Source organism: Cyclopterus lumpus, chromosome 10 (assembly GCF_009769545.1).
Source record: "Cyclopterus lumpus isolate fCycLum1 chromosome 10, fCycLum1.pri, whole genome shotgun sequence".
Taxonomy (NCBI): Eukaryota; Metazoa; Chordata; class Actinopteri; order Perciformes; family Cyclopteridae; genus Cyclopterus; species Cyclopterus lumpus.
The window spans coordinates 19,399,008-19,417,001 of NC_046975.1; the positions used below are offsets into that span (position 1 = coordinate 19,399,008).

At 44.0% G+C, this 17,994-nt stretch overlaps 1 protein-coding gene across 1 annotated transcript in view; it reads left to right on the forward strand.

Annotated features, from left to right (window-relative positions):
- Positions 1–17,994, forward strand: part of fgfrl1a (fibroblast growth factor receptor like 1a) — a 65,352-nt gene that overhangs the window by 8,235 nt on the left and 39,123 nt on the right. The window contains exon 3 of the mRNA XM_034544343.1: positions 16,744–17,016. Coding sequence (XP_034400234.1) covers positions 16,744–17,016 — 273 coding nt within the window. The remainder of the gene's footprint in view (positions 1–16,743; positions 17,017–17,994) is intronic.

Below are 17,994 nucleotides of genomic sequence, written 5' to 3' on the forward strand. Positions count from 1 at the left end.
GTCCTGTCAGAAATAAGTTGACACACAACATTACATACATACATATGATTGTTGTGTTCTCCCAAAGACATTAAACAACACCGTCATGAACCCATTTGCAGGACCCTGACGAGGCAGCCTCTGTCCCCCACACCCTCCAGCCCCTGTTCCTCCTTCTCCCAGTTTTACAGGGCCCGTTAATGTTAAAGGCTATTAGCCCTCATTTAGATAAAGTCAATGTTTGCTTTAACTTTGCTAATGGTGGGGTAGCAGTGGGGCTGTCTGGCTGCTCTCTGTGGGGGTTGACATTGTGCTGCAGGGATGTGAAGATGTGTTGTGTGTTTTGGGGGGGGGGGGGGGGGGTGCAGCAGAGAGAGAAGCAGCAGGAGAAGATAGGAAACAGTTGAATGTTGAAATGTCAAGAACAGCATCATATTGTAAGTTGTTACAGTCAGAAAGTAAGGAACTGATTACATGAAGTCAAAGTCGTTGTTAGACTTATGGTGTTCCTACGTTGTAGTATTAGCGCTGAGTGGTTGAAAGTACTTCTATTTTAGTATCGTTGCATCCCGAATTTGTAGATATTAATTGTCGCAGATTTTTTATTTATTCTTAATGTGGCATGGTACAAACTTCTCGCTGTTCTTTCTATGACTCCTCTGCAGCATCTCTGTCTCTGCAGGAAAGTGTGGGTCGTGGCGCCACAGTGATGTATTGTGGTCTCAGTGGGGTTGGGGCATGTTTGGTCAACGCTACAGCACTGCGGGTCAAAGGTCGGCCAGTGGATGAGGGAGGGGTCAGGGAGGGTGTGTGTGTGTGTGTGTGGTGGGGGGTCAGAGAAAGCACATGGCAGCACCAGAGGAGACTGTAATAACACACCAGGAACCCCACAGGACAACACACACTCTCCTTTATCTCCTCCCTGTGTCTCACTCCGTCTCTGTTCAGGAACCTCGTCGACATGCGTGTCAGAGACAGAATCACCAAACATTCACTCAATCATTCGGTTCTATTTTTGTTTCCCCCCCCAAATGTAGAACAGAGTTTAAGTGTTATCTGAAGTGAAAACCTTAGTTTTTGAGGGTTAAACTTGCGATTTGTGCATGTTTTGTAAGAATTTTAAATAAATCGAGTGGAATATTTCTGTGTTTTAAATATGTATTCAAGTCTTGACATCAACACTTATTGGCAACCATGATATCGGTGGAGTTTTGTCTATCGCTGCCTCACAAATGCAGCCCTATTGTGCATCAGTATTAAAACTGCAGGTCTACCAGCTCTCTCATTTACAAAATACAATGCAGAAAAAAGATTTCTGAATGTAAAGCACAAAGCGTGTTTTTACATATGTTTAAAACCATGTTGATGACATTTGGGGCACATTGAGCGCCATCTGTGTTTTTTATGGTTCACCACATGCCTTTTATTGGACGTGGAACTTTCAATCTTTACCGTGAATACAATATTTACACCTAATTAACCCAAATTCAGACTGGGTAGTAGAGGAACCATAAAAGAGATGATAGAAATTGAAATTATAGTGAAAGCAGTGGGTCTGTAAACAGATTTATAACAAGAAAGTGTGTATTTCAATTAAAGAACCAGTTCACTGAAACCACAAAGGAAAAAGTCTCCTTTACCCCTGGTGGCATCTAACCGTGCAGGAAACGTATAGATGTTCCATGTGACTTTGGATCGTCAATAAACTTTGCTGTCAAAGGTTTTGATCTGCAACTATCTTCTTTTAAAGGAACAACATAGTCAAAAGTGTCCACAGGGAGGTCTTCACGAGTGTCTCTGAGCTAATTGTACACTGCTTTACATCGTCTCTGTCTGCTCTCGCTGTCACTTTCTATCTCGCTCTCTGACAGTTTAATTCCTCTGCCACTTTCTTTGTCTCTGCTGGTTACTCTCTCTCTTGTCTACCTTTCAATCAGAGCGTTTCCAACCCCCTTAACCGCCAACAACCCCACACACACACACACACACACACACACACACACACACACAGTCTCCAGCTGTTATTCCTGATGGCCCGTTACAAATGAGATGTTGAAAGGTGATCGCTGGGACAGGAGACACAGACCCTTGTTTTCTTTGGGCTTTGGTCTGTCACATTGGGTCTTGTGGGGGGTTTCGATACACTACTCAGGTGCGCGCGCGTGTGTGTGTGTGTGTGTGTGTGTGTGTGTGCGTGTGTGTGTGGTATTGTATGTGATAGACAGGAGGACAGAAACCCAAAGGCTACTCTAAACCAAAAATACCACCAGTATGACCTTAGTCTCAAATGTGATTGACAGTCAGCCACGTTCTCTGTCCTTGGCTGTTTATCAGACATACAGATGACCCTTGACCCCAGGAAGTGGAGGCTGATCAGGGGCAGGATGTTAAGGCTGACAGCTTTAGGAAATACTTTTCGTAAGCTGTAGCTGTAGATTCTAGCTTTGATGGATTGAGCTCGTAATTCATGTCAGTGTAAACGTACACAGTCTTTTGGTACACAAGTTTTGCCTTTTTAGAACGTCACAGGATTCTGAAGGAACCTGCAAGGTCATTATCATTCCTGTTCCTTGTATTTCACTGCCGTCTACAAAAGCAGGAAAGGCCTGTAGTATTTCAGGATCACAAACGGTTCAGTTCGGAGGTGGTTTTCCTTGTTGTGGCCGCCAAAGACCAAAACCACCACACACGAGGGGACGCAAACGCACTCGACTGTCTCCGCAGTGCCAGCTGTCGATGTGGAATCTATACTGCAGGGGGAATGTGAGAGTACTGTGAGAGATGTGGGGGTGGGCTCAGAGAAGACGGGAACTCTGGAGGGGACGTATACACTGGTGAACTGGGACTGTGTGGCCAAACAAATACCTTCTTCTTTTTTTTTGTCTCTAAATTAGTAGGTATCATGCAAAATGTGTGAAGAAATGTGGAAATCTCTCAGGGTCGAGTTAAGCTAGAAAATAACTTGTTTCTACAACGTGCTGCCCCAACCGATTGTTCACAACCGCTCCGAACTTCCACTCTCGAAGGTGGAGTGAAAATCGTCCGTCATGGAGAGGGGAGATGCTTTAACAATGAGGATAACGGCGCACACTTTCAGACAGCCTCTCTTGGAAGGCATTCACTGTTGCAATCATTTGTACACACAAAACGGGACCCTGTCTCCACTCCTCAAATTCCACAAGTCTGAAAGGTGTGGGAGGAGGGGGTCTTTTGATTAAACCCACTGGTGCTTTCAGTTTGCTTGTATCATTTGTGGATTGAGCTGCTGTGAATCCAATCGAGTTTCTTTAAATCTCGGAAATGTTGTTTTGAAAACAGTGGATCTGACTTTAGATTGTGAAATAAGCTTTTTTTTTTTTTTTTTTGCATGTCTGTCCATACTGGAAAAGGAACCCTTCTTGAGGTTCCTTATTGTTTTACCCGTTGTATGTCTACAGATTGTAAAGCCCTTTGAAGCAAGTTGTGGCCACGTAAATAAAACTGACTTGACTCGACTTTGAAAATCATTTAATGTAACACAAATGTCTACATTAAGTTCGAACTCCTGCTGGCGGACGAAAGCCAAAAGTTCATAACCTCGAGTCTTAGACAGTGTGCTCTGACACAATGTGGTACAACTCTTTCAGCCAAAGTAGACAGTGCATCCTGGGGTGATTATTGTTAATAATTTAAAAGGCAGCAGAGAATAGCATGAGTGGCATAACTGACATTTTTTCACAAAGTAACAGGCAAAACATTGACTCGAGCTTCATTAAAATGAAAAATAAAGTATCTCCAGATATTGGTTCCAGCCGCAGTGAAATAACTGCGGACATTAATCCGCTGCCCGTAACCAGACAGTGCTGACATCTGGCTGAAAAGCCTGCGGACCAGTTTACTGTGTTAATTATTTCCCACTACATGGCCCTTCATCACATTGGTCAGCTCAGCGTACTTATTATCCAGAGGTAATCCCTCTGTTGTGCTGGCACCATTATCACACAGGGACACAACGGGCCTATTCTTCCGCATGTAATTAACAGAGGTACTTATGGGCTGCTTTCTGGGATTTAACTGTTGTGTTGTCGCAGCTTTTAGGGGAAGGCAGTGAGATGTGGTGGAGAATGGAGAAGATGGGGGCGGGATGAAGGGGGGGGAGCTCAGATCAGTGGATGTTTAGGAGTGCAGCTGTTACCGCATTTAGTTTTAATTGAGAGTAAAGTGTTGGGTAGTGTATGTAGCTCTCAGGGGTTGAAAGTATGTACAATTCTGAGGTGCCTGTAGCTCATGTGTTTTTATTTTAGCCTTCCTGTGAAACCCGCGTATCTTTTTCATGAGAAAAAAAACAGGCCTTTGTGACAATGTGAACTTTTCAGATAATTTAGTAGGTTCTTATATATGGTTTATTTATCTGAGGGAGCAGACACAATGGAAAACGTAATCCTTCAGTTTGTCAAAAATAATGTAAGATCACCAAATATATGGTTTTCAGTGGACAGCTACTTCGTTCATACTCCATACTTATTCACTACTACATGTCAGACAAATTACGAGACTTATTACTTAGAGGTGTGAATCTTCCCTCACAATTCAACTTGATTACAATTCACAATTTCCTATACTGCACAGAAATGTCCACGCCTCTATAACTCAACTCTACGTGTATTTTAAAGCTGTAGTTCACTTTACAGATTCAGATTTTCCCTAAACACTGTACAGTATTAACAGTGTATAGAATATGAGGTATGATATATTTAAGCCTCGGCCTGTGAAGGCCCTGAAGCCCCGCCCCCGCCCACGCTGCTGCACAAAGCAATATTGCTTGTTTTACAATTACAATTGAACAGTTTCTGACTAACACATTTCTGCAGACAGATGAGAGGAAAACGAGGACAAAAGAGGAAGAAAACATGACGAGACTAGAGATTAGTCCACACTGACACAAGTGTTACAAGTGACATGCTGACTGATTAATTTCACGTTGTATTCTGGGATTGTGTGTGTGTGTGTGTGTGTGCGTGTCCACTATCAATCAGCACTTCCCAGGTGCAGTTCCTGCCTCACCCTCTTCTCACATGTAATGATTCAACCAGTGGATATTAGTACTTCTACTTCACATAAGCTGGTGAGTGAAAGCAGGCCTCTTGACAAACCTTTTGTTGGGCCTTGTTTCCCAAAAGCATTGTACGGGCATGATGAGTCTTACTGTAAGTCTACTTCCCCCGTCACCCTTTTTGATGTGGAGGTTATTATTTGGACTTGACGCAATGTTTCTTTATAGCATTCGGAAATCGACAATCCAACAAGCGCGCCCACTTTACGCAGCGACGTGCCAGGTCTGTAGAAGTGAGACAGTTCATCGGCCTTGTAGTCTATTGGTAACAGTGAAGTGAGAACCGCGCCTCCCAAATATGAGATTTAATCGACTGTGTAGCTCTCAGACATGTCTATCAACATGCTCGGCGTGAAAATGTTCGAGCACTGCAATAACACGATTTGATAACCGATCAGATCGATCACAGAGGGCGAAACTGAGTCTTACTTTTAACATACCTGTGCAGAGGCTCCCCCTCAGCCGCATTCAGTTGACTATTTTACTTGCGTGCACACGATGCCAGTGTGCAGGCTCGATCCAATGTTGAACAGAGATTGATATGAAGCACTGTTGTATGATTAAAGGTTCAATGTCACAACTTTGAGGTTTGTGTAAGTCGGATGTATTTTTGTCTTCTTCAATTAGCGCTTTTTATTTTCCTTTTACGTAAGACTTGGAGACATTAAGATGTCAATCAGCATGGAGCCATTAGAAAAAAGGGATCTAGGTTGAGAACATGCACACAGACACAGACACGCACACACACACACGCACACACGCACACACACACACACACACACACACACACACACACACACAGTAACCTAAATGGAGACAGTGACCTGAGCTGAACAAATGGACTTAGTCACGGCTGAGGATTGGTGTGGAATGTGTGTATGTGTGTGTGTGTGTGTGTGTGTGTGTGTGTGTGTGTTATGTGCATGCTTGGAATGTCTGACTCTCCACCAAATGAAGCAGAAAACACACAGGTGGAGGAGGAGGTGGAGGAGGAGGAGGACATCCAGGAGGAAGACAGAACAATACTGAATCATCACATGCAGCTTGAGTGCGTGTTTGAAGGATACGTTTCTTCATTTGAACTGTTGTCCTCATTTCCGCCTGCTTTTGTTTAGTGTAATTATTTATTCAAAAGTGCCATAAAGTTTTACTTACTTTAATTATAGAATGTAAAGGCATAATTAAATGAAGTTACTATGTCATAAACACAGGAAACCAAGGTCAAAGTAGCAGAATTAAAAGCCAATTTGAGCTCAAAGCAAAGTTTCTTCAGATGATGAGCCAATGAGTATTGCTTGAAAACGTTGCCAAACGTGGGTGTAAAGTGAAAGTTACACGAAGCTGCTTATCAACGTTCACATTAGAACGTGAGACGGGTCTTCAATCAAGTCGTGATTTTAGCATTTTGTTTGTATTTACTTGATGCCAAATGTCCAAACTCTAGTAGATCTAACTGTAAAGCATGAAATCTCTTAACTGCTGAGGACGCGAGGACGTGCAGCGTCGAAGCCGGTGTACTTTCGACAGGCGAATAAACAAGCGAGAGCAGCGGCGGTGGGGGCGGAGCTTCAGGGCTGTGCAGACTGAATGTTGCTGCTGCTGGGTGAACTAACGTTGCTAAACAAGCTCTCCTTCAATCTCCTGACGTCCACGAGCAATGAGAGTTTCTCGACGATAAAGCTGCACCTCTGGGTGCCAAGCAATCGGGCCCGCTCCGAACGAACACTGTGCCAGTTACCTTAAATAAAGAGTATATTTCTAATGTAAAGCACTAATTATTCATTGGAGGAATTAATGTAACTTGTTAGATTTGAGTAAAGGTGTTTGTTGTTCTGGCCTTCCAGAGTCACCTCCTTGTATTCGACCCTTTTATATCTTATCTGCAATTATGTAACTGCCCGGAAGTCAAATACACCTATCAAGCTGTTTATGAAGCCCGACTCTCTCTCGCCATTGTACCATGTCTCCATCTTTATATGGGTTATGTCAATAGTTTCAGCAAATATTCACCTCTTTATCACTAAAGTGGACCACAGCAGGTGGTGGTACCGTGTGTGTGTGTGTGTGTGTGTGTGTGTGTGTGTGTGTGTGTGCGTGTGTGCATGTGTGTGTGTGTGTGTGCTATCACTGTTGTTAATGAGTAACAGTGTCTGCCTCCAAAAGGCTGATAAAAGTCAGGTCGAGGACGCCGGTTTGCTTCCCACACACACAAACAATCACACACACTCGGGAGTGTTAACTGTTTCTTATCTTGCGGCAACTATGTCTTGCCTTATCCGTAAGGCACGAGGCGCTCTGCAGACACACACGAAAGACACACCACACACACACTAGCTGATACGCGCACACTCTATACAGATGATTGTTCTACGGTGGGCATGTCGTTGAGATACGTTTACCACCAAAGGTGGCTGTAATTGGACTTTGGTTCGCGGGGTCATTGCTCTCAGTTGGGTGTACTGATGGTGACTGCAACCTGACTTTGACAGAATGAGTAAATGGACCCCGACCTCAGATTCCTCACATACAACTCGCGACACCTGCCCGCCACCGCCGCAGTGTCAGGGAGAGACTTCGCAGTCTGACTTTTACGGTCACAGGGGAAGGTTGGCTCGAGTGAAACGGGGAAGCTGTTTCCATATCTGCATGTCTGAATATTCTCTCTTTGTAAAAAACAATGTTTAGCACTTAAAACAAAGTACCAAAAAGTGTAAGTGTAAGTGTAGATCTGAAATCTTGATTTTGGAGTTATATAAGCGACCGCTGCATTGATTGAAACCCCCCCCACAGATTATCTACTCATTTCTGAGAGTCTATATGTTAAACGTGACTCAGGGTGAAGGTAAACTGAGAATACGGTCATCTTCCTCTGTAACTGGCGGTGGAGAGTCGGCTCCCAGTCTGTTGCAGGTCTTTTTTTGCACTATAATGTAACTGAGTCCCCAGCCTCCATACACTGAACTAGTACTTGTGGCCTTTGACCTACTTTCAGCCCTGAAGATGGCCTGCTTCCCCCCCCCCGGAAGCTCTAATCCCCTATTATGCCAATAATAGTTTATTATCTGAACAAGGTGAGACGAAAATCTTGCGAAAACAAATCCCCTCATCTGTTACAAAAATGAAAGAGACGACAGTCCTCTCTTTCTACAGCATGCGTGGTTCAGAGAGTTGAGATCTAACAAGTGAATACAGTGAGAGTGAACATGATCCGTAATGTAAAACAAACCTCATCACGGAGACGTTGCGGAGACACTCTGTCATCCCAGGAGACCGGTGGGACGTTTTAATATGCTCCCCCCCCCCCCCCGTCAGAAATAACAGAGAAAAAAAACTCATTTTGTGTTTTGGTTCTCGAGCGGCTACCAGATCGGTTTTCAACAAGTCATGACTGCGAGTTGTTAATGGACCGTTTAGGATGTCTCTAGCGCTGTCAATCTTTTTTTTCCTTTTTTTCTCCAGTCTCACAGACTGTAAAGCAACGCAAGGTTATCAAGAGCAAAGTAGATTCTGTTTCGGTTTTCACACAAGGTACTCATTAAAATGTTACTTTCTTGTTCTGCACTTCACCTGTAAATCCTCAAATGTTAGTAGGCAGCTTCTTCTTCTTCTTCTTCCCTCACTGTACTTTCTTCACTTTCCTTAATCTGCATTTAAATAATGAGAACAAGTTGTTATTACGCTCACACACACTCTCACAAGTGCGTACCGTGCATGATGTGGTTTCTGTAAAGCTCTTTTATAAGCTTTTAAAAGAATGTTCTCGGTTCAAACCGCCCCTCCGGTTTTTGGCGGTTAGCAGAACTTGATGTTCTTGGTCTCTGTTTTCCTCAAAAGCCTCACTCACTTTTTCCCCATGGCCCAGGTATCGTCCGTCCTCTCCTCACCGGGATCAAACCAGCAGCGTGTTTACTTTTGGGGAACTCGTAACGCAGGTTTCACAGGTCGATGTTCTTTCAGGAATTGGAGTTTTTTGAAAAACATTTGCACTTGATGTTTCTGTATGAATGAACCGTGGTCTATGCAACCCGCTGGACACAAACAGGAGGGAGGATGAACGTGGAGGTTTATAAAGGTGATTCCTGTTAGACGTTAGTCAACAGTTCATCAAGATGTCAAGAGGAGTGGAGCCTGGCCCGGAGACTTATTTCCAGTGCTTTGTCAACATGTTCCTTGGCAGACCACTGAAGAAAAAAAATTGCATTTTAGTGTGTTTACTATTTTGCCATGACAGATACTGAGTCATAAATAAGACTGTTCTAATAGTAATAACACAAGAAAACCACTCTTCTATAATGACACACAATTTATTCTTAATTTCATAGGGGCTTAATATTGTTCAGATTGTTTCCATGATTTCCTTTTCCCTCGAGCTAGTCGAATTAATCATCTTCAGAAATCTTTTCTCCGTTAATTTGGGTTGGGTGTGTCATTAAAATGATTCATTGCTTGCTTTAGTTTTTAGGTCTTAAGCCGAGCAAAATGTATTACTCTCGACAAGTCTAAACCCAACAGGAAAAGGTCTCTGGTTGATTTTGTACCTCACACCGCTGGTTTCTGCACATTAAAATGAAATGTATAGTAATGTTATATCCAGCTTTGTGTGTGAGGTGTTATTTCTAAGTTATTAGGTTGAAGGAAATCTTTGAGTTTAAATATTCTCAAAGGATTAGTCCCGATTGTGGAAAGTTCTTTCTTTTCCACCAGTGAAAAGCAGACAGGTGCAGCAGCCAGGAGAGGGGAAAGGTAAAACAATACAACCAGCTATTAGTAAAGATGCCATGAAAGGAGCGGACGGAGAGAAGGAGGTGGGGAAAGTAAAAAGAGAGAGAGAACGTAAGAGCGAGAGAACAAATCACATTTCTATTGTCAGGCCTTTAAATATCTAGACATTAAGAGGAAAAGGGGATTAACAGAAGGTTTCACACCTATTTGTGTGTGTGCATGCGTGTGTGTGTGTGTGTGTGTGTGTGTGTGTGTGTGTGTGTGTGTGTCGCTCAGAGGATCAGGTTGCCGTACCGACCACTCAGATTCCTCAAAGTGTTTGAGGCCGCCGTGTGATTTTCCTTAGTGTGCGTGCGTTAGACAAGTGTAAGCCTTAGATTGTATGTGTATAAGTGTGTGTGTGTGTGTGTGTGTGTGTGTGTGTGTGTGTGTGTGTGTGTCATGTAGCCCTTCAATGATGTGTCTGTGTATCCTCCCCAGCCTCAGGCCTAGTGTTAGCTGTCAGGACAGAGTAAAGCAGCAGTTGTCCTATTGTTGGGGTGGAAGTGACTAGGTCAGAACGAGAAAGTGTATCTGTTTGTGTGTGTGTGTGTGTGTGTGTGTGCGGGTGCGTGTGCGTGTAGCGGAAGAAGACAACTTAATGTGTACCCATCAGTCTGCCTGTTGCCTCGGGCCAAAGAAAGGCCTGAATGTGTGAGAGTGTGTGCAAGAAGAGACGATCAGGGTCAAATCAGTCGCAGCAGCAGCAGTGTGATGAAAATATGACCTTCATTCAGCTTATGTGGCGCCACGCAGCGTTCAATCCCATCCCATAATCGATTGAGAGAGTATTGACATAATAACAGGATTCAGGCTTGTAAAGAGAATTAAAAAACATAACAGCTTGGGATTACAGGGATTTACTGAAAGTAATAGACACACAGACACATACGCACACAGACACATATGCACACAGACACAAAGACACATAGACACACAGACACATAGACACATAGACACACAGACACACAGACACATAGACACACAGACACACAGACACATAGACACATAGACACACAGACACACAGACACATAGACACACAGACACACAGACACACAGACACATAGACACATACACACACAGACACACAGACACACAGACACATAGACACACAGACACATACACACACAGACACACAGACGCACAGACACATAGACACATAGACACACAGACACATAGACGCACAGACGCACAGACACATAGACACACAGACACATAGACACACAGACACATAGACACACAGACACATAGACACACAGACGCACAGACGCACAGACGCACAGACACACAGACACACACACACAGACACACAGACACATAGACACACAGACACATAGACACACAGACACATAGACACATAGACACATACACACAGACACATAGACACACAGACTCAGACAAACCGACACATAGACACATAGACACATAGACGCACAGACACATAGACACATAGACACACAGACACATAGACACATAGACACACAGACACATAGACACACAGACACACAGACACATAGACACACAGACACATAGACACACAGACACATACGCACACAGACACATATGCACACAGACACAAAGACACATAGACAAACTGACACACAGACACATAGACACACAGACACATAAACACACAGACACATAGACACACAGACACACAGACATACAGACACACAGACAAATAGACACACAGACACATAAACACACAGACACATAGACACACAGACACACAGACATACAGACACACAGACAAATAGACACACAGACACATAGACACACAGACACATAAACACACAGACACATAGACACACAGACACATAGACACACAGACACATAGACACATAGACACATAGACACACAGACACATAGACACACAGACACACAGACACATAGACAAACCGACACACAGACACACAGACACATACACACACACACACACATACACACACACACAGAGACACCTCTACATTGCGCAGTACTGTACAGCAACGCTGCGTCCCGCTGTTAAGTGCCCTCCATCAAACGCATTCCTCGGCTCTCCCCTCTCTCTCCAGTCTTGCTTCCCTGCCAACAATAACGTTGTGTAGGACTCTGCAGACCCATCTGACTCTAAGACCAGTGGAACGTTAAGGGCATTAAAAAGCGAGCTCTCAAAAACATAAAGGGCCGTCCCGGCTGTAGCACGCTGCCAAAATATGATACACAGAAATTGAGTAACATAAAAAAAGTATTTGGATGCTTTGTTTTCATGGCAAAAGGAGAGTAGGTGTCAATATTTCTGTAAAATCGTTACAAATCAGTTATGGCATTGATTATTTTTCATCCAAGAAAATTCAACTCTGTTTCAATGTCCGTGAAAAATCATTATCGATTCTGATTTAAACAAACAGCGCTGGGCAAGAAGTGTGTAGAGCAGAGAACCAAAGGAAACACATGCTCAAACTGAGTTCATGCTAAACTCGACTGTGTCGTATTATCCGCTAATGTTAGCGTGTAAAAAGGCAAAGGTGTACCAGTACTTGTTGGCCAAAACAACAAAAACAGTCTGTCTTCACTTGAGTGTGACGACGAGAACCAGAACCGATGTCTGGAGAGAAGAATGTAGATGAGAGAGACAGTCATTACTCAGTCAGATCTGATCTGAATGATTTTAGATCATTAAAGTACACTTATCAGATGTTCATGAATCCGCTTAGAGATAATAGACAAAAGACGCTCCTCATAACTCCAGAACTTGTCTGAGAATCGTTGAGTTTCTTCGGTATCAAAGTAATCCAATCAAAGATAGATACAGACAGATAGGTACAGATACGTACACCGCAAACAGAAACCACTATCTGACTCCGCATTCTTTTAATGGTGCCAATTTGCGAAAAATTTAAACAAACTGTCCAAGAAAACAGGCTCAAGTTGTACAGGCTCAAGTTGCCCACAGCTAACTAGCATGGTACTTCCTGTTTGCATCCTCCCAAGCCACCAAATTATAGGAACTCACAAACGTATATAAGTAAGACATAAAGTAATAATAGTTTTAAAAAAATCTGTTATAGGAACTTCTTTTCTTTATGCATTATCAATATATGAGGGGAGTGTTTTAAGGCTACAGCTTCATACTGAACAGACTATTTTAAGATAGTAGTATTAATCCCGTAATCTAATTCTCAAGAATATTTCAGTCAAACGTGCCCTTTTAAGCAGTGCATTTGCCGTTGTTTTTGGGAGTAGCCCGGACAAGAACAGAATGTATGAACTGATTTCTGCTCTGCTTTATTTGGCCTTCAGCTACCATCCTTGCAGAGGATGTGCAGCTCTGAGCTGGAAGGGTTCGGCCTCTGTGGGAGTAGTGTGTTTCTGACCTGGGCTGTGTTTTCCCATTGGCTGGCTCCAGAATACCAGACGTACACGCCCCAACTTACCTACACACTCCCTGCATGTGAGGAGAAAGAGAGGGAGGGCGTGCATGGCGTGTGTTTATGTGTGTCTGGAGGCAGACAAACAATCTTCAAGGGGCTTTAGATTGTCTTGAGGAGCCAGTTGCAGGCAAGGGAGCATCGTAAAGCCCCAAATGGACTAAACAGACCAATGTTTAAAGGCCTGTTTAAAATTAATTTTATTATCCTTTCCACACACACATACAGACACCGGCGGTACATGAATATACAAAGATCCACAAGCACAAAGATATTAGCTTTATTTGACAAACTGTGCAGCAAATAATGTAGCAGCGCATTAATGCAAAAAAAGGACCCACACATGTGTAAAGACACACACACACACTGACCTTGTGTCTCGTGAAAGAGAAGAAAAGCTTTTTTACTCACTTCAGTTTCACCCCTAGAGACAGATTTAAAAAGACTTTACTTCGGTCATCGACCGTGGAAGAGGGGGAGGACGATGGGGAGGGGGAAGGAGGAAGTGAGGAGAGGAGACCTCCTCTGTGTTCCCTTCATAGGGGAGAGAGGGAGTAGGGGAAGAAAAGGGGGGAGGTAGACGTAAGAGAGGTTAACTGACGAAAGTTGAGAGGTTCAGTTCGAGGTCTTGCTCCCGCGGTCCTCTGGGCAAGAAACCGTGGAAGTTGTGTGTGCACGCAGATCTGAAAAGGGCAGGAGACCATTCAATCACACGGGAGAGGAAGAAGGGAAACTGCACTCAGCGGAGAGGATGGTGGGAAGGAGTCTGATGAAAGAGAAGAGTGAGAGAGTGAGAGAGAGAGAGAGAGAGAGCAGGGAGTAAGAGAGCAAAATAGAGAGAGGGGAAACGAGTGATGACAAAGGAGAAGTGGAGGTAGTATCGGGAAGCGAGGGGTTAAGGGTAAGAAAGAGAGAGGTAGCTGGGGAGTAGTGCGAGTTCAAGGGAATGAGATTTCAATCTGTTGGAGGAAGAAAAGAGCAGACGAAAGAAATATAGAGAAAGAAAAAATATGAACACAGTATTTAGATAAGGAAAACGATCGTGAAGGTGGGACAAACGGCCGAGAGAACGAAAGAAACCGAGAGAAAAGGAGGATTATAGAGGGAGATATACAGTATGTAAAAAAAAAAGAGGAGAGAGAGAAGAAGAGAAAGAAAGCGGTGGAGCATGAAAAGGAGAAGGAGCGAGCTGTCGGGCCCCTGATGAGAAAGCCATACATCTGAGCGAACACATTCCCCGTCCAGGAGCGAGGAGGATGGAGGGAGGGAGGGAGGAGGAGGAGGGAGGAGGAGGAGGAGGAGGAGGAGGAGGAGGAGGAGGAGGAGGAGGAGAGGCTCCTGTGAATACCCGTTGTGTGACTAATGTCTTTTTCACACATTTCACCTCTGTCCATCCATCATTGTGTCCACCTCCCGCTCTCGGCTAGAAGACCCCTGTAACAGCTTCACGTATGCGACTCCACTCAACCGCGCATATTCACCTCCGACATCTACAGCCGCACCCCGGAGGAATAAATCACGCTCCTCGTTTTGTTTTGGTGACAGTCGACGAGCTGGCCGACGATGTGAGGTCTTTCTCTGAAGTCTGAAAAGCCCTTTAGGAAGGCAGCCAGCCACACGCTCCTGTGAAGCCGTGGTGGTTGCGGTAGAACAAATTAGTACAAATCTACAACTGTTTTTTTCAAACCCTTTTTTTTTTTTTTTTTTTTTTTTTCACAAGGGCAAATTAAAAGGTACCAGGCTGTGTTAGCTCCCTGTGATAAGAAAGTACCAGACAAAAGGGGGCAATAAATTAAACTCACCTCACGTGTTTATATTTGAGGTGATATGTTTCTAATCTTTATCAGACCATGTGTATTCTTCGAGATAAGCCGTTATCAGGCGCATTGTTCAAATCAAACCAGCCCTTTGTCCTTTCAATCGTGACCTGAAGTGGGTTGTTTTCTGATGTTTTTCCATACAATTGGCTTTTGTCGTCCGTTCAGACACTTTGTTCGCTACATGGTGGCCTGTCATGTGTTGTTATTGCTATATTTGGAGGGTATTGTTTGAAGCCAGGAGGAGTAATGAGGAGAGATGCACACTTTGCACTGACCCTTGCTAACTCCTAAACCTCCTCCTGCTTCCATCTCTCTATCTTCCTGTTTGTCTTTCTTTGTACCGCTCCCCTATTCGGCCGTATTTCATCCCCTTTCTCTCCTCAGACTTACTCCCTTAAATTCCATTCTCCCTCATTCCCTCCCTTCTTCTCTTCTTACCTTCCTTCCTTCCTCTCTTTCTCTCTCACCCCCTACTTCTCCCCACAATTTCCTCCAACCTTTCCCAGTCAATCAGCCGGCTCCCTCACCTCCCTCTGTTTTCCTAGTGTGCAGTTTCACAGTAGACCGGCTACTGAGCGGTCAAGGTCACGCCTGATTTTATGTCTCGACACGGCATCTCGGTTGATATTAGCTTGGCTTTGTGTTTGCTCCCTGAGGACTCCATTGTTGTCTGTGATAAAATGTCAATGTTAAGCCAAGCCGTTATAAACTTCTTAAAGGTCGAAGGATAATTATTGTGTGTTAAATGCCATATTGGGAGGCTTCTTTGGTTCTGAGACTAGCGGTGAAAAGAAGAGAGTGTGGATGAAGAATAGGCCTCCGAACCTTGATCCTAAAGCTGGTAACGCGCCGGATTCTTTCAAAATGCCTCCATCCCTCAAAACCCTGCTCAACGTGTCCTCATACAACGGCTCGTATGATATCTTATGAAAAGTTCACTCCTCATTTTTCACGCATTTCCCTCCGAAAGCCAGCAACCGCATGTCAGTTTCCGCTCTTCCTCCGTCTCCGTCTACACAGGAAAATTCCCAGTTAGGTTTTCGACAACAAAACTGCTTATTCAGGTTGAGGAAAAGATGTACTTGTCACACATCAAGTTACGGTCTCTTGGATGGAAGATGTGTGTGTTGGTTCCATTCCTTCCACGTTCATGATTTTATGAAATCCTTATGGCTATGAACGCTGGATGAGACCAGCCTGTGCTGGTGAGATGCAGGCCACCCACACTTACTAAAACATTTTGCACCGTGCATTTATCTGGTTACCACGTCCAGGTTCCCCCTTTTTAAAGTATGAAAATAGAAAATCTCTACTATTTTGATATTCAGATTTTTTTCACAATTCTTTGACATTTCACAGTTGCAGTTCTTTATAAAATGAGCCTAAATACAGGCTGGTATCATCCTAGCCAGGAACATATTTGAGCTCTGCCGATTCCCTTAATAACTACTCGGTGATCCCCAGTTCTAGATATAGATTAGACAACTAGATATTTCTGCTGCTGTAAACCAAAAACAACCAAACGTTTCATTATAATAGGTTTGCATGCACTCAAGTAACCTGGTTGTTTACATTTTCTGTAACCTGACTTGGTACACTTTGTGTAACAACACTGATTGGGGGAGATCCTTATTTATTTCCTAATCTCAATTACTCTCCCTTCCCTCTGCCACGCTCAAGGTCCACCCAGGGTGTCAGAGCGGGTGGCCCACCGGCAGAGCATCCGTCTGGGTCGCACCATGAAGCTGCCCTGCCCCGTGGAGGGCGACCCCCCGCCGCTCATCATGTGGACCAAGGACGGCCGCAATATCCACAGCGGCTGGACGCGCTTCCGGGTGCTGCAGCACGGCCTGCGCATCAAAGAGGTGGAGACTGAGGACGCGGGCACGTACATCTGTAAGGCTACCAACGGGTTTGGCAGCGTGAACATCAACTACACGCTCATCGTTATAGGTAAGCAGTGACGCGAGACAACATTCAGCTTAACTCACTACATTACTTATGAGCTATCAAACAACTTCAATGAAGATGAGTTTTTCCTGGAGTTATGCGCTTGGAGAACATCTTTCAAACATAATTCAACTAAGTACCTTTCATAAATCTTACTAAATCTCTCACTAAATCAGTCACACTCAGAACTTGATTTGGAGGAAGACGTGAGTCTTTTGTTGAAGCAGTGTGGGGTTGTGTAATTTTTTGCGAGTGTTTATGTGTGTTCGTATGATGACAGAAGCACAAGACGTTGCTCTTTTATTTCTATCATTCCCTCGCTTTCTTCCCATTCATTTAAGTTTGCATTTGGTCCAATGTACCCACATCTTCTCTCCTTCATTACACAAGATACTTCAGTCTTTATTTTTCTTTTCTTTTGGTCTTTCTTTACTTTTGACATGCTTGTTTGCATCCATTCACTCCGCTGTGGGAGTTTCTAGGACATAATTAGCCAGGTTAGGTTGGTGGGGCCATTATACAGTAATCAAGTCTGTGTGGTTCCCCAGACAATGAAGCATGGCTGTGTGCGCGTGTGCGTGTGTGTGTGTGTGTGTGTGTGTGTGTGTGTGTGTGTGTGTGTGTGTGTGTGTGTTTGTGCGCGTGCATGCATGCGTGTCTGTGTGAGACCACATTTTTGTGTTTGTGCGTACCTGTATGAACGAGGCATTTGTTAAAGAAGATGCTTTTGTTTGTGTGTAGGACCTTGTGTGTGAGTGTAATATGAAATGTCATGCCGGCGTGACTCTACAAAAGACACATTGTTATCTTTTTTTTCTGCATAACTATTTTTCCAACTTTGCATCCAGAACGCTGAGTCAGTTGTCAGTCTCTCTGGGTGTTCATAGAGCGCAGGGACAAAGTGTGCATTGAGTGGAAGTTGGCGTGAAGTCACGTGACGTACTTCGTTTGTAGCCTAACGTTAGCTTTTTACTTCTGGTG